This window comes from Macaca nemestrina, chromosome 15 (assembly GCF_043159975.1).
Source record: "Macaca nemestrina isolate mMacNem1 chromosome 15, mMacNem.hap1, whole genome shotgun sequence".
In the NCBI taxonomy this organism is placed as follows: domain Eukaryota; kingdom Metazoa; phylum Chordata; class Mammalia; order Primates; family Cercopithecidae; genus Macaca; species Macaca nemestrina.
The window spans coordinates 31,624,401-31,651,947 of record NC_092139.1 but is presented as its reverse complement, the minus strand read 5'-3'; the positions used below and the strand labels follow the sequence as shown (position 1 = coordinate 31,651,947).

The 27,547-nt window shown below is 50.1% G+C and overlaps 1 protein-coding gene and 1 long non-coding RNA gene across 3 annotated transcripts in view; one reads left to right on the top strand and one right to left on the bottom strand.

The window, feature by feature from the left end:
• Positions 1-9,485: 9,485 nt before the first annotated feature.
• LOC105496210 (BPI fold containing family B member 1) overlaps positions 9,486-27,547 on the top strand; it is a 35,869-nt gene continuing 17,807 nt past the window's right edge. Inside the window, exons 1-6 of one of the 2 annotated variants that reach the window (XM_011766396.2) lie at positions 9,486-9,584; positions 21,309-21,464; positions 24,000-24,141; positions 25,133-25,240; positions 26,196-26,345; positions 27,151-27,232. In XM_011766396.2, the coding sequence (XP_011764698.2) occupies positions 21,350-21,464; positions 24,000-24,141; positions 25,133-25,240; positions 26,196-26,345; positions 27,151-27,232 (597 nt within the window). In that variant the 5' untranslated portion in view covers positions 9,486-9,584; positions 21,309-21,349. Of the gene's footprint in view, positions 9,585-18,727; positions 18,845-21,308; positions 21,465-23,999; positions 24,142-25,132; positions 25,241-26,195; positions 26,346-27,150; positions 27,233-27,547 lie in introns of those variants that run through there. The other variant, XM_011766395.2, reaches the window with a different exon arrangement.
• LOC105496212 (uncharacterized) lies at positions 11,375-13,003 on the bottom strand. The gene is made up of 3 exons (XR_011613420.1): positions 12,896-13,003; positions 12,231-12,330; positions 11,375-11,706 (listed from the first exon to the last, which is right to left on the bottom strand). It is a non-coding gene; the product is annotated as an uncharacterized lncRNA (long non-coding RNA).

The window sequence follows — 27,547 nt, the reverse complement described above, 5'->3', positions numbered from 1 at the left end:
AGAACACCCCAACATTCCACCTGGAACCCAGATCTCAACTAGAAGCCTGGATTGGTCTGTTTTATGGTCAGTTAGAAAGGAAAATTTAGGCCAGGTGCAGTGACTCATGCCTGCGATCCCAGCACTTTGGGAGGCTGAGGTGGATGGAGTTCAAGACCAGCCTGGCCAAAATGATGAAACCCCATCTCTACTAAAAATACAAAAATTAGCCGAGCGTGGTGGCGGGCGCCTGTAATCCCAGCTACTCGGGAGGCTGAGGCAAGAGAATTGCCTTAACCCCAGAGGCGGAGGTTGCAATGAGCTGAGATTGTGCCATTGCGTTCCAGCCTGGGTGACAAGAGTGAAACTCTGTCTCAAAAAGAGAAGAGGAGAGGAGAGGAGAGGAGAGAAAAGAGAAGAGAAAATTTAGAAATAAAATATGTTTTGTCCACTACTGCTAATGATCATTCTTCTTTTCCTTTCTCATTGTTTTTGTAACTATATAAAATTAAAATGTAGTAAAATGTGCACATGTTAAATGCATTGCTTTATAGAGTTTTAAACTTTATGTTCTTTATAGTATACCACAGCCTTATCAATATATAGATCATGTTTATTAACACATAAAATATTTCCTTGTGGCTGGGTGCTGTGGCTCATGCTTGTAATCCCAGAACTTTGGGAGGCTGAGGTGGGTAGATCACATGAGGTCGGGAGTTCAAGACCAGCCTGGCCTACATGGCAAAACCCCATCTCTACTAAAAACACAAAAATTAACCAAGCATGGTGGCAAACACCTATAGTCCCAGCTATTCAGGAGGCTGAGGCACGAGAATCACTTGAACCTGGGAGGCAGAGGTTGCAGTGAGCTGAGATTATGTCATTGCACTCCAGCCTGGGTGACACAGTGAGACTCTGTCTCCAAAAAACAAACAAACAAAATATCATTGTAACTTTTTAACCAATACCCACTCACTCTATCTATGCAGCCCCAGTTTTGATTTCTATTAACATACATTATTTTAACTATTTCTTCAACTTCATAAAAATTAATCACAATGTATTCTTCAAAAAAAAAAATGTTACACATACACTTAACATATGACCCAGCAACCCTACTTCTAGATATTTAGGCCGGGCGCGGTGGCTCAAGCCTGTAATCCCAGCACTTTGGGAGGCCGAGACAGGCGGATCACGAGGTCAGGAGATCGAGACCATCCTGGCTAACACGGTGAAACCCCGTCTCTACTAAAAAATACAAAAAATTAGCCGGGTGCGGTGGTGGGCGCCTGTAGTCCCAGCTACTCGGGAGGCTGAGGCAGGAGAATGGCGTAAACCCGGGAGGCGGAGCTTGCAGTGAGCTGAGATCCGGCCACTGCACTCCAGCCTGGGCGACAGAGCAAGACTCCGTCTCAAAAAATAAATAAATAAATAAATAAAATAAATAAAATAAAAAAAAATAGATATTTAGCCTAGAGGAATGAAACACGCTCACACAAAACCTGTTCCTTCACGTTTTGGGGTTTCGTTTTTTGTTTTTTTTTTTTGAGATGGAGGCTTGCTCTATCGCCCAGGCTGGAGTGCAGTGGTGCGATCTCCACTCACTGCAAGCTCCGCCTCCCAGGTTCACGCCATTCTCCTGCCTCAGCCTCCCATGTAGCTGGGACTACAGGTGCCCGCCACTGCGCCCGGCTAATTTTTGTATTTTTAGTAGAGACGGGGTTTCACCATGTTAGCCAGGGTGGTCTCGATCTCCTGACCTCGTGATCCGCCCGTCTCAGCCTCCCAAAGTGCTGGGATTACAGGCGTGAGCCACCGCGCCCGGCCACGTTATGGGTTTTTTGGTTTTGGTTTTGGTTTTGTGTGTCTGTGTGTGTGTGTGTGTGTGTGTGTGTGTGTGTGTGTGTGTCAGAGTCTCACTCTGTTGCCCAGGCTGGAGTGCAGTGGCATGATCTTGGCTCACTGCAACCTCCGCTTCCCAGGTGCAAGTGATTCTCATGTCTCAGCCTCCCGAGTAGCTGGGATTACAGGCCCAGGTAACCACAGACGACTTTTTTTTTTTTTTTTTTTTTTTTTTGTATTTTTAGTAGAGACAGAGTTTCGCTATGTTGACCAGGCTGGTCTTGAGCTCCTGACCTCAAGTGATCTACCCACCTCGGCCTCCTAAAGTGCTGGGATTACAAGCGTGAGCCACCACACCTGACCCTATTCCTTGCTGTTTATAACAACTTTGTTTTTTGTTTTGTTTTGTTTTTATTTTTTGAGACGGAGTCTCGCTCTGTCGCCCAGGCCGGAGTGCAGTGGCCAGATCTCAGCTCACTGCAAGCTCCGCCTCCCGGGTTCACACCATTCTCCTGCCTCAGCCTCCCAAGTAGCTGGGACTACAGGCGCCCGCCACCTCGCCCGGCTAGTTTTTTGTACTTTTCAGTAGAGACGGGGTTTCACCGTATTAACCAGGATGGTCTCGATCTCCTGACCTTGTGATTCGCCCGTCTCGGCCTCCCAAAGTGCTGGGATTACAGGCTTGAGCCACCGCGCCCGGCCGCAACTTTGTTCATAATATCCCAAAACTGGAAACAACCCAAATGCCTTTCATCGGGTGAATAAACAAACTTTAGTGCATCTATACCACAGAATACTACTTGGCAATGAAGAGGAATAGATATTGGTTTACACAACAACTTGAATAAAGTTAGGAAAAGGATCCGAATGCTAACTGCCTGCCTGAGGGATAATTTGATAGGTATCAAAGGTCAAGACATGCCACTATAAAGCAGGAAAAAGATATGAACTCTTATTTGTTTAAAGCTCAAGTTTGTGATGTAGATAAATTCTGAAAAATATAAGAGGAATAAAAACCCCACTCACTCACACATCATTCATACTTTAAATGATGACTCCCTTCCCAATTTCCCTGCCACTATTATTTTTAGAAGCCTCAGAGAGCTTCCTCTTTCACTATGTCCAGGGTTATTCTAATTGCAACAAGGAAAGAGTGTCGGTTGGGAGCTAGCCTGCCTTGAATGCTTTGGGTGATGCTGCCACAATCTCTTTTTTAAGAAAGAGAGAGAAAAAGAGGGAGAGGGGGAGAGAGAGAGAGACTGAGAGAGCTGGACTCCAGTTCTTCTCACCACATTATCCAGGAAAACTTAATAAAGGGTGGAAAGGCTTACTCCATCCATTTCCACTCTCCCATTTGTAAAACCAGCTGGATTACGGCAGATGAGGGTGGACCTCCAGATACTTAACACAGTGCCCTGAGTGTTGTAGTATCTTTACTGGAACAGCCGAATGCAGCCTTAGTTACTTACTGTGGAGCTATATAATCTAGAAAATGTGTTCTTTTCAATACTCAAGGTAACAAGCTCAGAAGCGAATTGTACTCACTTCGGATAAATAATGGTACACACTCGGTCTTGCCCTTGCTCTCTCTTGTTCTTAAAACAAGTTATCCATGGCTGGACACAGTGGCTTACACCTGTAATCCCAGCACTTTGGGAGGCTGAGATGGGTTGATCGCTTTGAGCCCAGGAGTTTGAGACCAGCCTGGACAACATGATGAAACCTCGTTTCTACTAAAAGTACAAAAATTAGCTGGGCGTGGTCCCAGCTACTCAGAAAGCTGAGTAACAAGAATTGTTTGAACCCAGAAGGTGGAGTGTGTGGTGAGCTGAGATCGCACCACTGCATTCCAGCCTAGGTGACAGAGTGAGACCCGTCTCAAAAACAAAACAAAACAAAACAAAACAAAACAAAAAGCCATCCATTTGTAAATTGCTGATTTCTTTAGGGCATTATCTCCATAAACTTTTCATAAGCCATCAATGATTTCACCAGTCACACATCCAAGTTTCACCATAAATTTGATGTGTATTCTTGCTTCAATTTTAGCAGGATTCATGTTGCTTTGATAGGGGTTTTTTTTTTTTCCAAAATGATGTCTTATTCTTAGTGCCTCAAACCAGATCCTGTTCAACATGTTCTAACAAATTAGTTCAAGTTTATTTCAGTGCAAAATATTTGTAAATGCAGGCATAGTTTCTTCATAATATGCATTTTCCATAAACTTTTTGGAGAACTTCACAGACTAAGAGATTGATTGTAGAGATTTGACCTTACAAAGCTGTGGGAGTGGGTTAAATGGTCCTTGTTAGGCTGTTGTTTTTGCATCTGGTGCTGGAGCCTGAAGCCAGCAGGGCAGGTAGACAGGAAGGGGAGATGGATGTGAAGTGAGGAAGAACAAAGAAAAACTGAAACCTGCTTTAGGGTCTCTGCACCTCCAAGTCCACAGATGCAGGGGCGCAAGGAAGATTTCCTGCTCCTTTAGTGAACACATTTGAGAGCCTGGGCGTTTGATGAGGCCGTGGAATAGGAGCCAGAGACCAGGAGCTAGTCCAGACACTGCCCCCACTGTGTGTGACCCTGAATGCAAAGTAGCCAAGACCAGTCACGATCCCACAGCCCTCTTGAGCATGAACAGCAGCGCAACAGCGGAACTCACTGCACAACATCCTCCTCTTTGGGGCTCAGTCTTCCAAGGAAAGAAATGGGAAGCTTTTAGCTATTGAGTCTTTGCTTCAGATGAAACTCTGTGCCCAAGAAGATAACCAGTTGACGTATGCTAAAGCTAAACTTAGCTCCCTTAGTTTCTCCCTTGTATTAGTTATCTATCACTAATACGTAACAAAATATCCCAGAACTTCGTGACTTAAAATAACATGTATTATCTCCCAGTTTCTGTGAGTCAGGAACATAGAAACTGCTTAGCTGGGTGGCTCTGGCTCTTGCGAGGCTGGAGTCAGGATGTTTGCCACGATCATCCAAAGGCTTGACTAGAGCCCCAGGGAATACAAGAGGGTTCATACACGTGGCTGTGGCTGGAGACTTCTCACTTCCTGGACACCAGAATCTCTGCATTGGGCTGCTTGAATGTCCTCACAACATGGCAGCTGGCTTCCTCAAAACACGTGCTCCAAGAGAGAGAAAGAAGAAAGCTGCAGTACCTTTTCTTGACCTCACCTCAGAAGTCACACACCATCACTTTGTGCCATAACCTATTCACTAGAAGTGAGTAAATCCACCCCACATGCAAGGAGAGGAGAACGAGGCTCTCCCTCTTAAGGGGGAGCATCAAAGAATTGTGGATATATTACAAACAACTATACTCCCCTCCATTCTAGATGTTACCCTGGGCATTGCCTTTAGTGGCCAAAGTCCCAGGAGCAGGCTTTCTTAAATAAATGAGTCTTTCCTCCTTAGGTAAATTCTTCAATCTCCCTTGAAAGTGCAAATGGCTATAGCCCCGTGTTTTTGTTTTGTATTCTTGTTTTGATTATTCGTTTAATGGTAATTTTTCCTTCCCACTTTTTTCAGACCAGATAAAAGCAGAAATACTCTAGCGGAAGTGGGGTTGAGGGGCACAGTTTCAACATCTCTGCCATCTGTCGTGTCTCCTCCAGTGTTGGCAGGCGCGAGATGACTTTAGATGGTTCCCAGATAGAGCATGAAACAACCTTAAGTCACTAAGGGGAAATGTTCCTGTTCCTTTTATAGTTCTTCTTTCCTTCTTCTGATTGCAACAAGGAAAGAGTGTCATTGGGAGGTAGCCTGTCTTGAATGCTTTGTGTGATGCAGCCGTAATCGCTTTCTTATGAAAGAGAGAAAGGTGGGGGAGAGAGAGAGAGAGAGAGACAGACTGAGAGAACTGGACTCCAGTTCTTCTTCTCACCACATTATCCAGGAAAACTTAATAACCTTTTTCTCTTCCATTTGCATCTACTTAGCAGTTACCCTGCATTTCAGGAAGTTGAGAGTGAAGCTTAAAATATGTAAAGTTCCCTGTTATAATAGATGTCTTTAAAAATAGGAAGACACCCAAAAGGAAAACATTAAGTAAATAAAGGTAATGGTGGCCTGTAAATGGCACAAGTCATGGAGGTGATATGTGAATGACTGGAATTCGGGGAGCTTAGGGACCATCCCCCCAATGCCTGACCAGCCTGGCTACTGGATTTCCTGAAGCCAAGCTCTCCAGGCCCCTAACTTGCGCCAGCGCTCACACTGTATGCCCTGTGGCCACTAGAGGGAGCTGTTGCACATATACATACTTCCCAGCTACCACCACGGGGATGAACACTAACATCTATGTAGCAGTAACTCCGTTAAGGATCGCATCTAATCTTCCCAGAGATGGGGTCTCTAAGGCCCAAAGTCACAGAGCTTGTGAGCAGCAGATCCAGCATCCAAAACCCAGCAGCCAGACTCTGGAGCCCAAGCTTTTTGTCATAGGTTGAAAACTCATGAGCTCCAGCCAAATACAATGCATTGCTATTTTTTTAGATTTTGCTTTGAACACTGGATTGTCCTCCAGTTGGATGCTAAATATAAATGCACTCATCATATCCCCCAACTAGCACACCAAGTTGTCTTACATTATTAACTGTTTGCCTCCTAAAGCAGATTTTCAGATTTACCAATAAAAATACAGGACACCCAGTGAAATTTACGTTTCAAATCAATGACAAATAATTTCTAGTGTAAGTATGTCCCAAATATTCCATGGGACATACTTACACTAAAAAATATTTCATCATTTATCTGAAATTTAAATATAACTGGGCTTTCTATATTTTACCTGGCAACCTTACTGATATGTTTTGGCTGTGTCCCTACCCAAATCTCATCTCTGTAGTTCCCATAATCCCCACAGGTCATGGGAGGCACCAGGTGGGATAACTGAATCATGGGGGCAGTTTCCCCCATCCTGTTCTTGTGATAACAAGTCAGTTCTCATGAGATCTGATGGTTTTATAAGGGGCTTCCCCCTTCACTGGGCACTCATTCTCTCTCCTGCTGCCTTGTGAAGAGGTGCCGTCTGTCATGGTTGTAAGTTTCCTGAGGCCTCCCCAGCTGTGTGGAACCGTGAGCCAATTAAACTTCTTTCTTTATAAATTACCCAGTCTTGGGTATTTCTTCATAGCAACATGAGAACTCACGCTTACTCTAAAAGCATCTTTACATTTGAAACTCCTGCTCTGTCCCTTATTCCCCCACAGAGGGGAATATTTATAGAGAATCTACTATCTGCTAGTTTTGAGTGGGACCCAGAGAAATAAAAGGCTCTGCAGCAGCTCCAGGCTGCAGTTCAAACAGCCCTGATGCTTCAGCTATGTGGTAGTCAGGCAGACCCCCCGCCATGGTACTGAAACTCTCTGGGATCTATAAAGATGCCATGTGGACTTTCTGGCAAGCCCCAATAAGGGAGTCACAGACTGCTAGGTTTCTGGAGCAAAGCCATGCTGTCTTCAGCAGAGAACTGTGCGCCATGAGAAAAACAGCTTCTGATATGCTACGGGGCCCTGGTCAGGAAGGGGCACCTGATCACAGGGCATCAGTAACCATGAGGCCAGAACTGCCCATCAGGAACTGGTCACTGTCATCCACCAAGTCATCAGGTCAGCAGGACCAACAGCAATCCTTCATCAGGCAGAAGTGGTGTCTGATCTAGTGGGGGCTGATCCCTGGGTGCACACCCATGGTGCCATAGATGTTCCCCAGGATCAGCTGATAGAGAAGGAAAAATTCTAAGCTTGATTCATGAGTATGTCAGCTCAGTACATTGGAAGAAGCCAAAAATGGATGATGTTTCACACCCTCAGGAGTGACCCTGAAAGACAGCAACCTGAGGAAATCCCCCCAGGAGTAAAGCTTCAGGCTGTGCACTTGCTTATCCACTTTGACAAAAGAAACAACTGAAGGTAAGATTTATAGGCCAGGTGCGGTGGCTCACACCTATAATCCCAGCACTTTGGGAGGCCAAGGCGGGAGATCACTTGAGCCCAGGGGTTTGAGACCAACCTGGGCAACATGACAAAACCCTCTGTCTACAAAATATAAAAAATGAGCCAGGCGTGGTGATGTATGCTTGTACACCCAACTACTGGGGAGGCTGAGGTGGGAGAATAACTTGAGCCTGGGAATCTGAAGCTGTAGTGAGTCATGATTATGCCACTGCACTTCAGCCTGGGTGACAGAGATGCTGTCTTAAAAAAAAAAAAAAAAAATTTATAGACACGTGAGCTGGGGGAAAATGATTTAATTGTTTAGTCAGGGACCTGGAAGAAACAAGATTGGAAGACTGGGGACACCAAGGCTGATCTAGTAACTGCCAGTGAGTGTGTGACCTGTCAACCACAGACAAACACTGACCTCCTGCTATGGTACCATCCATTCAAGAGCTCAACTAGCAGCCAGTGTGTGGCAAGTTGATTACAATAGACTCCTTCAGTCCTGGAAAGGGCATTGATTCACCCTGACTAGGACTGGCGTATGTTTTCAGAATGGGTTTGCCTTTCCTACCTGCTAAGCCTAAACAACCATCACTAAACAAGCACTGGCAGAATGTCTGATTCACTGACACCAGGTCCCCCACATCATCACCTTGGACCAATGGACCCATTTCAGGAAAGGCACTGTGGAGTGGGCACGTGGTCGTGAGATCCACTGGTTTGACTATGTATCAACCATCTGGAAGCTGCCAGCCTGGTAGAATGACAAGAAGGCTCTTGAAGAGGTGCCATCGTGTAGATGATACACTGCAAGGATGCAGTATGGTACTGTCTACTGCTGTGTAGAAAATTATCCCAAAGTCAGGACTCTAAGATCATAAACATTTGTTATTTAACAGTTTTTTTGAGTCAGGAATTTGGGAGCTGCTGGGCTGGGCATTCTGGCTCTGAGTCTCTTATGAGGTTGCAGTTGAGTTGTTGACTGGTGCTGCAGTTTCATCTGAAGGCTCGACTGACTGAACCTGCTTTCAAGTTTACTTTAGTGGTTGTTGGTCGTCCTCAGTTCCTCACCGGCCATTGACCAGAGGCCTCTTTCCTCACCACGTGAGCCTCTCCACAGGTGGCATTATCCTAATAGTATGGTGGCTGGCTTTCCCTAGAGTATGTGATCCAAGAGCTCAACTTATAACCTAATCTCAGAAATGACATAGCACAACTTCTGCCATATGCCATTGGTCACACAGACCACCCTGGTACAGGGTGAGAGGGGACAGCACAAGGGTGTGGACACCAGGAGGTGGGGAATTGGAGGCCAACTTGCAGGCTGGCTGCCATGGGCGTTATCCCTTAGGATCGGAAGTCAGGCCCAGCCAACAAGGAAACCCAGGAGTAGCCTCTCTCAGGAGCAGCAGATACTGAAAGTACAGAAAGGTGAGGGGGGCTGGGGAAGGCAGCGGTCCCAAATGCCACTTTCCAACGCTAAGGAAAACAGTGGAAGAGCATCTGTGATGCTCCCACCTTTCAGTGGGCGTCCTCGCTCACCCACTCCACAGGGCTGGGCTCCTAAGTGCCTCTTTCTCCCCTCCTGAGAGACTTGCTGATTAAGTGAGTAAATGTTAGCACAGAAACCCAACCTCTGTGTGTGACTTTAAGGGAGGTGCCCTGTGGTTGCCCCATGCTTCCCTCCTGGCCAGCAGGAATCAGGACAAGCAAAGAACATGACATTCACAGTCCAGGGAGGTCGCACAATTCGGAAAAGGTACAAAGAGTTTGGAGAACTCACTTCATTTGGTTTGGGAGCCTCTGCTGGTGGACACGGTAAGAGATCTTAATCTGACTCACACACTCTCAAAAAGAGAGCAAAGGCATTTCTCGATGCATCCTAGAGAGCTTGGTTGAGGGTTGCCTAGAAGTATGGGCTGCCTACCACACCACTGGTGGTGGTGAGAAAATGATTTACCTTCCTACTCTCTCTCAGTTGTTCTGAAGATATCACAGAGGAAGGCTCGGCACAGTGCTGACACGTCTTCAACGCCTCTCCAACCACTCGCTACCCTCCCCTTTAGAAAGAAGGCAGACAACATTTGCTAGCCAGAGTTCAACAACATGTTTCCACTTGTTTTCGTTGTGACTTTGGAAAGGGCATTTCACCTCTGTGAACAACATCACTTGCCATAAACAGTCAGTGAGGATGGGACTACAGTGACGATAATAAGGGCGACAAGTTTAGTGAGTACTTATGCTCTTGGGAGTAAAAGAGAACCTGGCACGTGGTAAGTAATCATTAAGCTTAATCGTCACCCTTATTATGGTCACTATAGTCCTGTCATCACTGGCTATTTATGGCAAGTGATGTTGTTTTTTTCACTTTGGGTAGCATACAGTTTTCTGTTAGAAATAGATCAAATTGGCTGGGCACAGTGGCTCACACCTGTAATCCCAGCACTTTGGGAGGCCAAGGAAGGCAGATCAGCTGAGGTCAGGAGTTGGAGACCAGCCTGATCAACAAGGAGAAACCCCATCTCTACTAAAAATACTAAATTAGCCAGGCGTGTTGGCACATGCCTGTAATCCCAGCTACTCGGGAGGCTGAGGCAGGAGAATCGCTTGAACCTGAGAGGCAGAGTTTATGGTGAGCCAAGATCACACCACTGCACTCTAGCCTGGGCAACAAGAGCGAAACTCCATATCAAAAAAAAAAAAAAGAGAGACAGAGAAAGAAAAAGAAAGAAAAAAGAAATAGATCAAATTTATTTGAGTTTGCAAAAGTGATTTCGTTTACCAAGATGCGTGCTGAGTCCATAACAACGCAGGCATTGGCAGATATGGAGAAGCTAAAGGTGGTTGTCAGGAGTAGGTGAGGACAGTATATAAATGACAGGTGCTTGGGAGACGCTGGCTGAAGGTGAAGAGCATAGGCTTTGCAGTCAGATACACCCGAGTTTACATCCTGGCTTTTTGTCACAGTAGCTCTGTGACCTTGAGCAAGTTACCAGGCCTTACTGCACCTCCATTTCCTTCTCTGTGCCATGAGGGATAACAGTGAACCTGCAGGCCTGAGGCTCAGCTAGGCCGGTAGTGAGAACTCAGAAATGGGAGGACCATTGGCCGGGCACGGTGGCTCATGCCTGTAATCCCAGCACTTTGGGATGCTGAGGCGGGTGGATCACTTGAGACCAGGAATTTGAGACCAGACTTCCCAACATGGTGAAACCTCGTTTCTAGTAAAAGTATAAAAATTAGCTGGGCATCATGGCACACGCCTGTAATCTCAGCTACTCAGGAGGCTGAGGCAGGAGAATCACTTGAACCTGGGAAGCAGAGGTTGCAGTGAGCTGAGATCACGCCACTGCACTCCAACCTGGGCAACAGAGCAAAACTCTGTCTCAAAAAAAAAAAAAAGAAAAGAAAAGGAAAAGAAAAAAGAAATAGTAGGGCTATTTATGTTCTATATTTCATAAAGCTCCCTTCCTTTCATACATTGTTGGCCCCAAAAACTGTGTTTCAAAGTCAAACGTGTGGAAGATGAACAGAGGGAGGGTCACATGGTGTGTGTGGGAGGTGGGGGGCAGGGGTGTTGGGTGTTGGTTGGGGGAGGGCATCCAGGGTGTTCCCAGGAGGCTGAACCTCTCATGAGCCTCTGATGGTGTCGTTTCAGGATCCTACACGTGTTCTTATTGTTGTTCAGCATCCTCATGACTGAGATAATTGCACACTGTGACTGTATATTTATTTGTCTGTTTCTTGCTCTCCCTCTGTCTCTGTCTCCCCAGAAGACTGTGAGCCCCAGGAGGGCAGGGGCTGGTCTGTGTACTCCCTCCTATATCCAAGGCACCCAACTCTGTGTCCACGCAGAGGGTATGTAATGTGCGTTTGTTGACTGACTGACTGACTGACCTGCTAGCTGACTGCATCTCTCTGATACACCAGTCTTGAATTACTAAAGAAAATGAGAGGGTTGGGAGAGAAATACTGGGGGACTGACCCCTGAAATCATACAAGCCCCGCAACATAGCAAGGTCTCAGGCTCTAGCCTGAGCTCCAGCCTCCTTGGCCCTGCCCTGGGCTGCTAGTGGAACCTCTCCCGCCCTCCTGACCTGGAGAGACTGGAGATGGGGTGGGGGTGGGGGCTGCCCCGAATCCATCTCCAAGGATGGCCATCTGAGGGGAGATGAGGCTAAACCTCCGAGCACCCCAAACTGAGGCTCCCAACTTGAGGGACTCAGCTGCCCCCAGAGGCCTAGTCCAGTGATTCCCCATCTCCCAGGGACCCCTATATCCCAGGGACCTGCCCATTTCCCAAGCCCCCCACTCACATAGCCACACTGTTTTCAAGGACAGGTAGCCACTGCTATGGGAGAGTTCTCACAACAGCTGAACTTTGTAAGCCACACCTTCCTGTCTTCCTTTATCTAGTTACAGCTAGACAATACGACACAATAGCAATCAGAGCAACTGTAATACCAGTCATAGAAATCCCAATGTCAAGAGCTGCTTCTGGGGTTCCCAGCTCCGCTTTAAGTGAGCGCGCTGTGAGTCCCGGCTCCTGTTCCCTGCAGCACCGCTGTTGTGAAGGCAAAGTGAGATAACACCATGCTCAGAGCAGGGCCTGGAAAAAGGACCTGCTCATCTGATTGGGTGGTTTCCATGTCAAGGCCAGGCACAGCATGGGCTGACAGCTGGGGCCCAGAGCCCCTTTTGCCAGGCCCAGACTACAGGCACAGAGAGGTGAGGACATTTGCCTGAGGCCACACAGTAGGGGCGGGTCACCTCCTAGTGTGTCCCGGTGCGCTCTCCACAGGACCCACAGCTCCCTCCTGAGCTTTGGAAAGCACCCAAGAGATGGGCAGAGAGAGGAGAGAGAGAGGGGATAAGAGAGAGACAGGACAGGGACAGGCCGGGGACAAGGGAAGGAGAGACAGAAAGAGAAGGGGATGGCAAGAGCAAGACAGAGACCTCTGGGAAAGCCAGACAGTGAAGACAGCAGGTTACCCGAGGCTGAGGATCTGAGCACACTGCCCCTGCCTGGGGGGGAGGCTCCATGCAGCCCGCAGCATTCTGGGAGGCACTGAGGGCCTCAGGACCCCAGCCCTGCTTGTGCTCCATTCCCATTCCCAATCCCATCTCACCTCTAGCCGCCAGTTCTGGTTCCTGATGAGAACATCCCCTGCCCACCTTCCCTGCCACTCACCCCACTCCCTTCCCCTTCACATGACTCAGACAAGCTCCCAGACACCTTTCCAAAACCCACCCTCCTTCCTTTGCCCCTGCAAGGCCCCCACTCTGGAATACCCTCCCCTCCTAACACATCCCTATCCCTTAAGCCCAGATCAAATGTCACCTCTTCCAGGAAGCCTTCTCTGAATTATCCCCCAGGGAAGCATTGTGATGCCATTGCTGATAGCAGCAACAAAAGCCCAGTCACGCCAGTCCCAGAACCACCAGGAAAGAAAGAAAGAAATCATTTTTCCCCTCCCCAGTAAGGCAGGGTATCCCCTTCTGGGCCCCACCGAGCTGCCAGCGACTGTCACACACGAAGCGGATGCCAGCCTCCCTCTCTCTCGGTGCTGACCACGCCACCTGTGTGTTTGCCACTGTTCTACTGTTTGACATACTTGACCTGTGCTGACCTTATTAAGCCCAGCCGGTCTGCATCCTGGCATTTGTATTGCTTGTCTGGACCTAATAACAATCCCTGTGTCACCTCTATCCTGGTGCTTTGCACACTTGGCCAAGGCTCATGGCTGTGAAAGCAGCACATCACCCTACCTGGGTTCCTGTTCCTAGAGCTCTGAGCCTACACACTTTCTGCCCACATGGATGAAAATCCCAGCACTCAGCATGCTGCCTGCATCCGCCTCTGCTGGGTCACCCGGCACACCTTCATCAACTGGACTGTGAGCCCCACAAGGGCAGAGATCTGGTCTTTGTCTCCCGCCCCCTTGCCACCCCGGGAGCTAGGACAGCTTCTCACTTAGCCAGGGTTCGTTTGCACTGGATTTAATCTATTCCTGTCCCACAAAAGAGGGATTATGTTGTGAGGTTCCAGTAATGATTTCTTTCTTTCTTTCCTGGTGGTTCCGGGACTGGCATGACTGGGCTTTTGTTGCTGCTATCAGTAATGGCATCGCAATAATTCCTCAGAGTCCCAGGCTGGTGGGGGCTGCGGGTCGGGCATTGGGAAAGGAATGAGGTTTCCTCCACTCCCTTGTCCTATGCCCAACCTTTATTGACTCATTTTCAAGCCATTTAGCGGGGTTGTTTACATATCCAATACATGTATTTACTGTAAACATTTTTTTTAATTCTGAAAAATACCAAGAAGATGGTGAAAGTCACCTGTGATCACACCACCAAGAAACATGTGCTGTTGATGCATTTCCTTCCAGTACTTTTTTTCTAGATTTAAAAAAAAACAATTTTTGTTAAAAAATAGAAGAAATGGTTTCCCTTTTCCCTTACTTCCGTCGGTTTGTCTACATTGTTTTGTGACGGCTGCCTGGTGGCCCACTGTTTATTTAATAAATCCCATCACTGGACGTTAAGGCAGGTCCCAATTCCAGGTACTGCTGCAGTGAGCATCCTCACAGTTCTCTGTGCTCAAACCACTAGCCAGTTCCCTTGGCAGAACCCCCACTGACCCTGGGTCAATGGGGATGACCCACCTAACAACATACTTGACCTCGGAAACAGCCCAGTCCTCACTGCATAAGAACTGAGCCCCCTCCGCTATAAGCAAAGGTCATCACAACCAGTCTGGCCACAGCATCATGGAGCCCAACATCTTTATTCTACAGCTGGGGAGACTGAGGCCCAGAGAGAACTGACTTATCCAAAATCATCCCAAAGGTAATGACAAACTCCATGTCATCTAGGGATTTTCTCCCCACTCCATTATCTTTAATATTTTGCAAGAAAATCCATAATCTCTAACAAGGATGCTGGGGGGATGTAGCAAGGATGAAGCATCTGTGTCTGCTCATGGCCAACATTGTTAATCAATCACCAAACTGTCTTCTGCTGAGCCCAGACCCTTGAGAGCTTCAAGAGCCGTCTCCAGGCAGCTGAAATTGGCACAAGAGAAAATTCTTCTGCCATGCTGGTGGAGCATCTTTGGTGCCAACAATTGAGGACCTGAGCTTCTTCAGGAGTGGCTTGAATTGCTTCTTGAATTCTTTCCTTGTTTCTTTCGAGCCAGTGACAGTTGGCAAGGCCTCTGATTTCCATCTGTCTGCGTCATCAGAAACCCTCTCTGGTTTTCCGCATGACTGCAGTCTTCCCAGGAGAGCTTGGCCCTCATTCCGGCGAGATGGTAGGGCAGGCTGGGTCAGTGAGCAGAGCGTGGGCTCTCACTTCAGACGGAAACGGGTCCCAGTCCTGGCCCTCTGCGTTATGGTTGTGGGACCTTAGGCAAGTCAATTCCCTTCTCCAAGACCTACTTCATCTGGAAAATGGGAGGATAAAACCCCTGTTCTCTCCTCTCTTGGCCTCAGTTTGGTGATCTGTAGAATGGAGATGATCTTTTCCACTCTGCCATCTTGCTGCGTCTGAGCACCCAGCTTTGATTTAACATCAAATTATCTCCCCACCCCTAACCGAGGCTTCTGTGGATCGGCTTAGTGGGAAATGGGAGAGGAGATGTGTGTTCTCTCCTTGCACTTCCCTCTCCTTCCTGCGCTCACTCGCGCTCTCTCTCTCTCTCTCTCTCTCTCCCCCCTCCACCACCATCCAGAAGGAAGAAAAGGGGCAGGAGAATTTTCCTTTGACAGACATTGTTGCCAAGTAGCTCCCAACTCTTTGGGGAGCCCAAAAAATGTTGACAGCCAAGTCTTGTCAGCACCTTCAAGGAGGTATTCTTACCTCCCTGTGGGGCTTCTTGAGCTGCACCCCCCACACCAGGGCAGAGCCCCTTCAATGTAACTGTCCAGCAGGCCACCCCAGCCACTCCCAGCCCCTGGTTGCCTAGCATCCTCTCCAGATGGTGATACTAGGAAGGACTTCAAGCAGCCCTAGACTGAACTCCGTCTTGCAGGATCCACACCTGGCCCTGAGAAAGCACACACACACACACACACACACACACACACGTGCGCTTTGACCCTGCCCAGAGGAAACAGATAGCAGCAATTTTTCACTTACAGAAGTCACTTTGCCCAACGTGACTTCAGCTCATCAGAAGACACAGCCCAGTCCATTGCAAGCCCCAACTCCAGGGGACACAACCCTCAAGCCCCCAAGTGGTCCCCGAAAAGGTCCCTCCTGCTAGGCCTGCAATGAGACCCAAACACCTCCTGCCCTTCTCCCTGGGAGAGAAGGAGGGACCACAGCTGTCTTCCAAGAAATACCTCTGCGATCTTCCTCTCCCTTCTTGGCCCTTTTGTTTCCTTAATGTGGGTCAGGGCCCCCTGCACGGGAGACCCAGGAGCTCTGCAACTGGTTTTCAGCCACTGCTTGAGCTGTGGCCCAGGCCCTCTCCTTGGTATACAGCATCTGGGAAATCATGGTGCCTAGAACAACACTCCAGTTTTCAGACCCAGTTCCAGTAAATGCTAGTAAGGACACCCTCAGTGTGCAGCAAAAAGAGCCCTGCCTTAGACAGGGTGGCCCCCTTGTCCCCCCAAGGAGGCAACACTGAAGCTGAGACTTGGTGAATAAGAAGAAGCCAGAACGAGAGCTGGAAGGAGAGCACTCCTGGGAGAAGGCCAGCGCATGCACAGGCCCTGGGGTGGGAGTAAGAGGAGGGAGGGATGAAGTGGAGAGAGATGAGGACTGAAAGGTGGCCAGCAGCCAAACATGCTGGGAGGAGGACATCCAGGCCAGGTGGAGCAGCAGTCAGGCAGCTTTATGCAGATGTTGCCTTCTTTTTTGTGTATGTGAGACAGAGTCTTGCTCTGTCACTCGGGCGGGAGTGCAGCGGCGCGATCTCGGCTCACTGCAACCTCGCCCTCCTGGGTTCAGTGATTCTCCTGCCTCAGCCTTCCGAGTAGCTGGGTCTACAGGCGCATGCCACCATGCCCGTCTAATTTTTCTTTTTTAAATATTTTTAGTAAAGACAGGGTTTCACCATGTTGACCAGGCTTATCTCAAACTCCTGACCTCAGGTGATCCACCGGTATCGGCCTCCCAAAGTGCCGGGATTACAGGCGTGAATTTACCACTTGCTGAATTCTCTGATGTTCCAAGCATTTCTCATCACCTTATGAGACCCTCAAAATAGTCCCATTTTACAATGGAGGAGACAGTCTCATAGAGAAGAAGCAATTTTCCCAAGGCTGATGGCTGTCAGTACAGGAGCAGGAATCTGAGCCGTGTCTGTCAGCCTCCACAGGCTTCCTCCTGCCCTCCTGCGCTTCTTCCCAGACAGGGCACGATTAGGTTTTCGGGGGGTGAAGACGGTACTCCAGAAAGAGGACACGGTACAAGCAAAGGCCTGGGAGCTGAAGAGAGGTGGAGCCAAGGCCAAGAGACCCCAGCAGCCTGAGGAGGGGCCACGCGGTAGTGAGGGCAGGTGTGGGGTCTGGGGCCCATGGGCCTGCAGAGATGCAGCCAGCCTTGCTGTCCCAGCACATGGCAGGAAGCAGGAGCTGATGCAGTCCCAGGCCCTGGCACTGGGCCCCAGCACCCCACAGAGGGGCATTGTCCATGGGCAGTGGGCATGGCCAGCTGGGAAGCCAAGCAGGGGCATTTGCCTCTCTGGAGATGTGCCCAAGGGATTGGCAGGGTCCTCCCGGGAGCGCTCTCGAAACACTTCACCTGTAGGTATTCAGAGCTTTTGGTGTGTTTGCAAACACAGCCAGACAGCAAACGCTCTTCACCTTGTTCTTTTTGTCAAAAAGCAGGAAGAGGAGACCAGCCAGGGCCTGGCCACATACTCTGTGACCTCAGGACACTTGCTTTCCCTGTCTTGTCCACTGCAGATGGAGACAGGATTCAACAATGGCCATCCCAGCTCTAAACCACAATTCCATGCTTCTAGACCAAAACCAGGTAGCAAGGATAATTCCCCAGATGACATCAAGAACGATGTTGGTGTCACCACCGCCTCCAGTGCTAAGTTGAAGTCTCTGGGGAAGGACAGTGTGGCCATGAAGAGAGTCCGGTCTGGACTAGATGATCGGGCTCAGGTCCCAAAGCCGGAATCCCCGGTCACGTGACCTGGAGCAAGTCAGTCGCCTCTCTGAGCCTCAGGTGCCCTCTGTAACATTAAGGCTGCTGACGTCCACCTCTGGGTGACTGTGCAGGCTGCATGCGCCAAGGTCTGGGCCCAGGTGGTGGATGACAGGGTCCTGCTGGGCTCCGACATTTGTCCTTTGGGTTCATGGTCATCCCTCCTTATTCTTTTGGTCCACAAGTGCTCACGGAGGTTCCTAAAGATGCAGACAAGGTAGAACAATTCCAATTGCTGTGGAATAAATGAATGAATGAATGAATGAATGAATGAAAAGAAAGCCCATGCTAAGTGCTGTGTAGGCATTCACTTCAGCTCATGCTCTTAGCAACCTATAAGGAGGAGCTACTATTATCCCCATGCTACAGATGAGGTCACTGGGGCCCAGAGAAGTGAAGTACCTTGCCCAAGGGCACACAGCAAAGCAGTGGCAAAAACAGGATTCATAATCTATTCTCCTGGGTGAATTAATTGATGGAAATGTGTATCCTTGATGCATTTAGGAGTAAGGGGTGGGTAAGGTTACTCCTTCCTTTTCCCAATTTGATTATCTGGACTAAACAATTGTTGTAATCCCTCTACAAAGGCTCATCCTATTATAAGCAGTCATAATATTAACAGCAATGGCCACTCACATTTACGGAGTGCTTATTCTGCTCTATGCACTGTGCTTCTCTCAGCCTGGACCTTCCTTTCTCCAAACCTCAGGAAGCTGGAGTCCCAAGGCTGCCTCCGGGCGGGGCTGTGGTTCACCTGAAGCCACAAATATTTACCTTGGAGACCTTGGCCCGGTCTGAGGCCTCTGCCCAAAGACAAAGCCTGTGCTGGGGTGTGCAGGATATAAGGTTGGACTTCCAGACCCAACTCCTGGGAGAGGAGAGGAGCGGGCCGAGGACTCCAGCGTGCCCAGGTAACAGTAGGGAAGGGGTTGAAAGCCGAAGTTGCCAGGAAGGTTCTGAGCTAGAGATACCTGTTGGGGTCAGGTCAGGAGCACAGGGGAGGCTCGCCCTCAGTGAAGGGCCCTCGGTGATTCAGGATCTGCTGAGGGTCAGGGCCGGGTGTAGAGAGATGCCCAGCTCCCTCGCCCAGAGGACCAAAGGGCAGTGACGAAGGGATGGGGCTGGCTGAGTCTTTTCCTGATCTCGTCCTAGTGACATAAACCCACTCTGCACATACCTGTTGCTCTGTGCCCAGCTGTGCTGTGGTGGTGCTGGGACAAAAGAAGCATGAGACGCAGACTCTGTCCCTCAAAGAACTCTCAGTGTAGGACAATGTGGTGCCCAAGGAAGATCCAGCGACATGGGAGTGGAGGACAGTCAAAGAAGGGTTCCTGGAAGAGGTGATGTGTTGGTTGCAAAGCCGAGTAGAAGGTGATTGGGCAAAGGAAGAGAGTGAGATAGTCCACGAAGGGGAACAACAGAAGCAAAGGCCGGGAGAGCAGGTGCCATATGACAGGGGCGTGTGTGATGCCTGGATCTGGGGGAGTAGAGGCTTTTCCACAGGAGGGAAACGGGGATGCTACCATCCTCGTGGGTCCCTGGGTTCCTCTGATCCAAAGAGGACTGAGCAGTGTGTACAGATAATGCAGGACAGACAGAGTCAAGGTATTTACAAGAAAAATATGGAGTGAGGCCACAGGGGCGCCTGGATGTGGGGGTTCAGCTCTGTCTTCCGGCTTTGGCTGTAAGATGTCTCCTTCTGACTCCAACATTAGTAATAATACCTGTCATCATCATCGTGGAAGCTACTATTTACTGAACACTTGGCCATGCCAGGCCACAAATAGATTGTCTCATTTAATCTTCCCAAAAAGCATGTGACATAAGTACTGTAATTATTCCCCATTTTACAGATGGGAAAACGGAAGCTCAGAAAGGGTAAGTCACTTGTCGAAGATCACAGAGCAAGTGGTAGAGGCCGGCCTCCAACTAGGGTTCATCTGGCTGCCAAGCCAATAATATTTTCCTCTCCACCCTCAGGCCTCCTAACACTAACCTTTTCAGCTTAGCAGGCTCAGATTTTCAATTCTTTCGGGACTTCCAGAGGCTATGTATTTATTCAGCAGCCATTTATTAAGCACCTGCTCTATGACGAACACTATACTGGATGCCAGAGGCACAGCAGGGAGCAAGCAGACCCAGGCCTCCCTCCCAGAGCTCACAGCTTGGTCAGGGAGGCAGAAGCTGAATCGTTATTGCAAGGGTCTCAGAAGAGCTCACACTGCTCCAGGGCATAGGAGACACATGTCATCCGGATGCCACATTTGTCTTTGGCAATGAGAAACCCACATGCTAAACCAAGCGAGGGCTTCATATCTCTGCAGTGTCTCCCCTCCCTTCAAGCAGACAGTCCACAGGGGCAGGCGCTTCCATGGGGGGCTGCCAGGCAGAGCCAGGGTGCGAGCTGGAGAACTTGGGACTGGGTTACAGGTGTTGATGCCCCACCCCTGTGGAGGGAGGGGACAGAGCAGCCAAGGGGCCAGAATACCCCCAAGCTCCTCTCCCTGGCATGAGCCACAGGGCCCTTTCTCTCTCTCTCTCTCTCTCTCTCTGTCTCTCTCTGACTTTCTTTCCCTGGCTCCAAGAAGCCATCCAGTCCCTCTCCAACCCCCTTAGTATTGCAGATTAAGCAAACAGCTTTTTCACAACTTTGAGTCCTACCTGGCTCCTCATTGCCTTCCTGCCTCCAACCTTCATGTCCTGGGCCCCAGGATAACATTTCTCCAAGTGTGGTCTAGGGTCCCTGTCTGCAGGACAGGGGAAGCTTTACAGGGAAAGTGAAAAATCTTGGCAGGGTTTCAAAGGATGAATAGGAGTTCATCAGGGAGATATGGGAGGAGAAAAGCATTCCAGGAAGCAAGGAACAGCAAGAGCAAAGGCACAGACGCAGGAGAGAGCGGAGTATGTTCTGAGACCTTCCAACTGCTTGGAACTTGCTAGAACAATGGGAGAGAAAGCAGGAGGTGAGGTCAGCGGAGGGTGAACCATAGAGGGTTTTAAGTGTCAGACTGAGGTGTGGTGGACACAGGAAGCAGAATTTCTTTGTTCTCAGTATTGTTGCTGGATTTTCTGTAAGAAAATGGCTAATACATTCCAAGTGCTTACCATGTGAAAGACACTGTGCTAAACGATTTCCAGATATTAACTCATTTAATCCCTCAACTCTGTGAAGTTGGGGTCATTATCCCCATTTTTGCGATAAGAAAACTGAGGCACAAAGAGGTTATGTTGATTGTCTAAGTCCGCACAACTAGCCCAGGCAGTTAAACACTGCACTAAACAGCCTCTCCTGGACACCGTGCCCCCGGTCACTGGGCATGAATCATGGGCCTGCCCTTGGCCTCTCTGCCTCACGGTCCTCTGTGCTCACCCCAGGTCTGGCATCCAGCACTTGCTCCTCTCTGACACCTGGGAAGATGGCCGGCCCGTGGACCTTCACCCTTCTCTGTGGTTTGCTGGCAACCACCTTGATCCAAGCCACCCTCAGCCCCACTGCAGTTCTCATCCTCGGACCAAAAGTCATCAAAGAAAGTAAGTTTTGTCCCTCTGGACCTGGCTGCCAAAACACAAGGGGGTAGGTGGAGCCGCTTCCCAAAGGAGGGAGAGAGTTCCTCATCACGGGGGGTATGCAAGGCATGGCCGAGATCCCAGGACGTGGGTGAACATGAGTGGTGAGTTGTAAAGGTCTGGAGAGTCTGTGATCTCAAGAGTCCACGATTCCAAGAACCCCTTCTTAAATTCCACAATTCCAAAAACCCTGAGTTTCCACAGCCTGCAGAAGGGGCGTGCGGCCACTGTGTGCAGTGATGCAGCTGCCTCTCCCACTTTCCTCACCTAAAATCTCATCGTCAGAGCACCCCCTCTTAGTGTGCTCCTCCTCCCCAGAGCAGAGACCCTTGACTGCAAGTGTGGCAGCCTGGGTCCCAGGCACAGTGTATCACTCTCCAGCTCTGGGGCACTGGGCCAGTCCCTGAGTCTCAGCTTCCTCCTCGGGACACAAATAAGAGGGCCTTCCTCACTAGGTCACTGGAATTGACTAGAGCTTTACGAATGCTATGGCCATGCTTCTCAACCTCAGCACTTCTGACGCTGTGGGCCAAACAACTATTTATTATGGGGGGTGTCCTGGTCACTTTAGGATGTTTAACAGCATCCCCCACCCAACTGTGACAACCAAAAAGGTCTCCAGACATTGACAAATGTCTCTTAGGGGACAAAATCATCCCAGTGGAGAACCACTGCTCTAAAGTCTCATCTGTCACCTGTCAGCTCTGGAGGCCACCTGAGCACTTAGAGGACCAGACCCCTGCATTTGGGGGGACTAGGGGCCTGGGTCATGGCCAGAGGGGCAGGGGCAGGTCCTGTGGGACCAACAGGCTCCGTAGCCAGAGGATGGATTCCCAAGTAAGGACAGGAAGCAGAGAGCTCTGAGAGGTTGGAGGGAAGCAGAGGTGGCCCGGATCCACACCGTGAAGCTCAAGCGTGTGGAATTTCAGCCAGAAGGAACTTAGAGAGGAACAACCATGCTTTAGGCTCTCCTAAAAGGAATTGTGTACAAGTGGTTGGTTTTGAAGGTGATCCCAGAAACACCTACAGGAGTGTGGGGAGGCAAGGCAGGGAAGGGAAGGCATTCCATGAGGGGTGCATGTCCAAGCCAGTTACCACTGTGGTGACTGGAGCTCAGTCCTGCCTAGCAACTGCATCTGTTAGGGCCAATCACAAGACAGAAACCACACAGTAATCCCAACAGGTAAGTTTAATGTAAAGAAGTATTACCAGGGGATTGGAGGAATGGGGAATTGGCTAAGAGGGAAAAGAGAGCTCTAAAGGATAACCTAGGGATGGAGGGGGCTAGCCAAGGACAAAGCAAGCTCAGAGGTAGAGAGTCCTCCCCAGCCCTCATTGTAGAGGGTGTGGTTAAAGTCCACTGTGTGGTGGAGAAGTTTGCTGCCTTGTCCCAGAGCTTGTCCACAGTTGGCAAACTGAGGCTAGTGGGTGGAAAACTATCTGCCAGGGAGCTGATAAAATTCTCTGGGAAGCTGCCCCTGGAGGAAGGGGGCTGCTGTTAACTCACAGGGAAGCTATCTCTGGGGAACCGCCTAGAAGCTAGCCAGGGTGCCTGCAGAAGTCACTCAGCAACAGCCACTGAGCAGTGACACCATAGGAACCTGGCAAGAGGAGCACGCCAGGGCCATGAAGGGAATCCCCTTCCTCCCCCATGCCCCTCCAGAGTCTCCACTGAAAGGGGTTAACACTGTGCCAAATGGCAAAAAATAAATATTCACAGGGCCCAGTTCCATTATCACAGAGCAGGCAAAGTGGGTGGATTTGCAGCTGAGAGGCTATAACACAGGAGCTCTGATACACAATGAGGGACACACATCTGAGCCATCCTGCCTAAGGGGTGAGGGAGCTGAGGTATTGATACACCAACTCTCACCAATCACTGGCTGAAGTCTCCTCCTGGGGCATCAGCTCTCCAGCACTTCTGACCTGCTCTGCAGAGGAGCCAGATGGGCTCCAGCTGCTCACAAAAAGTTGGCTGGGACAAGAACCCAGGGCTCCTGAACCCCTATGCCTCTGTCCTGGCTCCTCCTTCCTCTGCTCAGCACCTGAGGCTTTTTGGACCACATATCTATAGGATATGAATGCCAGACAATTGTTAACAAGTGTGCTTTGGCAGCAAAACAGCCCCAAACAGAGTTTTGAGGGTTCCCTGCCTCTTGGCTCTAGAAGTGCTTGCAACTGGCTAAGGGGATGAGTGCAGGTCCAGGTGCTGGGTGTAGTGGCCTACAATCCCCACAGAGGCTGGCAATGCTCAGGGGTGTGAATGGTCCCAGCCTCACTCCTGATGTGAAAATGACCCATCTGGGCTACTGTCCTCAAGGCTACATCTACACAGTGGGGACTGGCAGGCTGGTCCTGACCTCTACCATAGTAGAGATGGCTACACCCTCGCCTTACCTCAGGCAGCGTCGAGTGATACCCCTCCCCAGCCTGGAGCCCCCACCAAGCCTTCCTTCTTGCCCCTCCTCCTGAGCCCTAATCTCTGGGGTCTGCCTCCAGAGCTGACACAGGAGCTGAAGGACCACAACGCCACCAGCATCCTGCAGCAGCTGCCGCTGCTCGGTACCATACAGGAACAGCCAGCCGGAGGCATCCCTGTGCTGGGCAGCGTGGTGAACACCATCCTGAAGTACGTCATCTGGTGAGTGGAGCGGGACCACACCAGGAGCTAGCCCCTTTCTGCCTGGGACACACTCTGCATGCTCAGTCAACCAGTCTGCAAGCATCGACCTGTGTCAGATCACAAAGAATAGATTAAACAAAGCCCCTCCTTCAAGCAGCTCCCAGAATAGTTAACAAGAACCATAAGACAGTGATGCAGGAACCCCTAATACAACAACCCCAGAGCAAAGCTAGGGACGGTGGCTCAAGCCTATAATGCCAGCACTTTGGGAGGCCAAGGTGGGCAGATCACCTGAGGTTAGGAGTTCGAGACCAGCCTGGCCAATGTGGCAAAACCCCATCTCTACTAAAAATACAAAAATTAGCCAGACATGGTGGCAGAAGCCTGTAATCCTGGCTACTCAGGAGGTTGAGGCAGAACAATCGCTTGAACCTGGGAAGTGGAAGTTGCAGTGAGTCAAGATGGCACCATTGCACTCCAGCCTGGGCGACAAGAGCGAGACTCTGTCTCAAAAAAAAAAAAAAAAAAAAAAGAAAAACAGAGCAAGGTTGTCTGGGGTGGCACAGGGAAGGGATGAGGTGATGTTTCTCACTGGAGGTGACAGTTGAGCCGATGACTCAACACTCACCAGGAGGCAAGCAGCAAATGGCATCCAGGTAGAGAAATCAGCCTGGGCAAAGGCATGGAGAAGTGACAGTCGGTCAGAATGGCTAGAGCTCAAACCTCAAGGCTAGGAGTAAGGGATCAGCAGGGTCAGGTCACAGAGGGTCTTATGAGTCAGCTCAAGGAGCTGGGAGTCACCACCTAGAAGAGAAGGCACCACGATAGCATTGTGAGCAGGACTGGAGGGGAGGGATGGAGGCAAGACCATCTGGAGAAGAGTCAGTGGGCAGGACTAGGGTCTCGCTGCTCTCTAGGCACCCCAGGAAGACAGGAAAGATAGAGAGGGAGTGAGTTTGGGAACAATGAGTGGGAGGCATGATTCTGATCTCTCCTAAACCCCATCCAGGCTCAAGGTCACCACAGCTAACATCCTCCAGCTGCAGGTGAAGCCCTCGGCCAATGACAAGGAGCTGCTAGTCAAGATCCCCCTGGACATGGTGGCCGGATTCAACACGTGAGTGACCCCTCCATCAAGTACAGTAGGATTGATAGGCTCATCTGCTCGTTCCCCCTCCCCCACCATGCAGACGTCTGGAAAAGAGAGCTCCGAGCAGAGAGAAGAGCAAGTGCAGAGGCCCTGTGGCAGCAGTGTACTTGCCTTGCTCAAATAAAGGCAAAGACGGGAAAGAGAGAGGGGGCATGGTGGGAGATGAGGCCAGCAGGCAGCCGAGGCCAGATCATGCAAGGCCTCTTGGGAGAAGATAAGGACTTGGCTTTTGCTCAGTAAGACGGGAGCCAGGGAGGATTCTGAGCAGAGGAGGGATATGCTGTGCTTTAACATTTTTAAAGACTCCTGGCTGCTGTGGGGAAAAAAGACTTTCTGGGGGCAAGAGTGGAGACAGGAAGACTATCCCAAAGCTACTGCAACAATTCAGGAGAGACAATGATGGCTTAGACCAGGGTTTGGGGCAGGGAGGTGCTGAGAAGTTGATTGGATTCTGGATATGTTTTGGAGGTAGGTGGAGACACCAGGATATCCCGGGAAACTGAGTATGTGTGCGTATGCGGGGGGAGAGAGAGGGAAGTCAAGGATGACCCCAAGAGTTCTGCCTACACCACTGGCAGGATGGACTGGTCAGTAACCAAGACAGGCAAGGCCATGAGAGGAGCAGGTCTGGGGAAGAGCCAGTCCAGTGTTGCATGCGCTAAACTTGAGAAGCCCATGAGACATCGGAGTAGGGGGCTGGGGGTATGTTTGAAAGTTGTCAGCAGATGAAAGAGGTTTCAACCAATGAGGAATCTGAAAACTGAGCCTGGGACATGCTGGGGTGAAGCTGGGTGGAGATGAGGAGAAACCAGCAAAGGAGACTGAGAAAGGAGGTGAGGACTGGAAGACAGAGATGGATGGCAGGGGTGCTCCAGCCCGAGCTTGCCTGGTGCTCACATGGTCAGGTGCCTCCACCCGCCAGGCCCCTGGTCAAGACCATCGTGGAATTCCACATGGAGACTGAGGCCCAAGCCATCGTCCGCATGGACACCAGTGCAAGTGGCCCCACCCGCCTGGTCCTCAGTGACTGTGCCACCAGCGATGAGAGCCTGCGCGTCCAACTGCTGCATAAGTGAGTGTCACTGGCCGCCACCCGGGCTCCCATTCTGCCCGGAAGGAACGCCAGGCGGTGGACTTCCCCCATTTTACAAATGGAGAACACTGAGGCCTAGAGAAAGAAAGGGGCTTATCCTCTCCTAATTCCTGATCTGGGGCTCCTTCCAAGGAATCTGTGATGCCAAGGGAAGCTCAGGACCTCAAGGTCGGAAGCAACAATGGTGGGTTTCAGGCATGACACCAGAAGGTGGGGCAAATCTTTGCAGGTGGAGGCCTAGAAGCCACTCCAAACACCCAGGGCAGGTGTAGGTGGAGCCAGGGGCAAAAACAAAGTCGTTGGGTCAGGCCAATGCATTCTCTTCATTTGCTCTCCGGGTGATGGTGGCCAAGTGGCCGCCCTGTGTCTCACTTTGCTCACCTGTAAAGTGCAGGTAATGACACCTTCCAGGCAGTGGTGAGAAAACTGATCAGGCAACAGCCATCAAGCACTCAGAACAGTGCACGGGCATGGTGGTGCCCAAAAACATGGCGCCCCCCCTTCCCTTCTTAGCAGGAGGACAGGGAGCAATGCCAGCTCCCATTATCCCAGTACCCAGCATACAGTTCCAATGACAACACCCAGCCGCTGCTTTCTGATAACTCTTTGCTGCTGCCTACACCTGGCTCAGGGGCTACTCCCAGCCCAGCCCCATCTCTGACACGTCCTGTGACCTTGGGCAGGTTCCTTCCTCACCTAGACTCAGCTTCTCCCTCTGTAAAATAGGGGAGGGGGTGATCATCTCTCACCTGCCTAATGTCTCTCATGCTCTCTTCCCTGAAAGGTTCTCCTTCCTGGTGAACGCCTTAGCTAAGGAGGTCATGAACCTTCTGGTGCCAGCCCTGCCGAATCTAGTGAAAAACCAGGTGAGTGGAATCAGGGCCTCTCTGGCCTGTGGACATTGCGCCCCTGTAGGGCTTGGGTGGAACTGCAAGCTGGTGCTAATTAACGGGAGTCTCCTTGGGTGGGCTTTGCTGAAAGAATTATCGGGGGCAGGATAGCAAAGAGTCATGGAGTGGGGTGGGCCATTGACCCAGGCAGACAGTTGAGGTCAAGGTCATGGGACTGCTAAAAGTCAGCCAGGAGCCCTTGAACAGTGACGTGCTGATAAATTTTTAATAGTTGTCTCTGGAGGGGTTGTTGAGGGAAGGCAACCCTGATTTGTAGCTTTTGCGGATTTC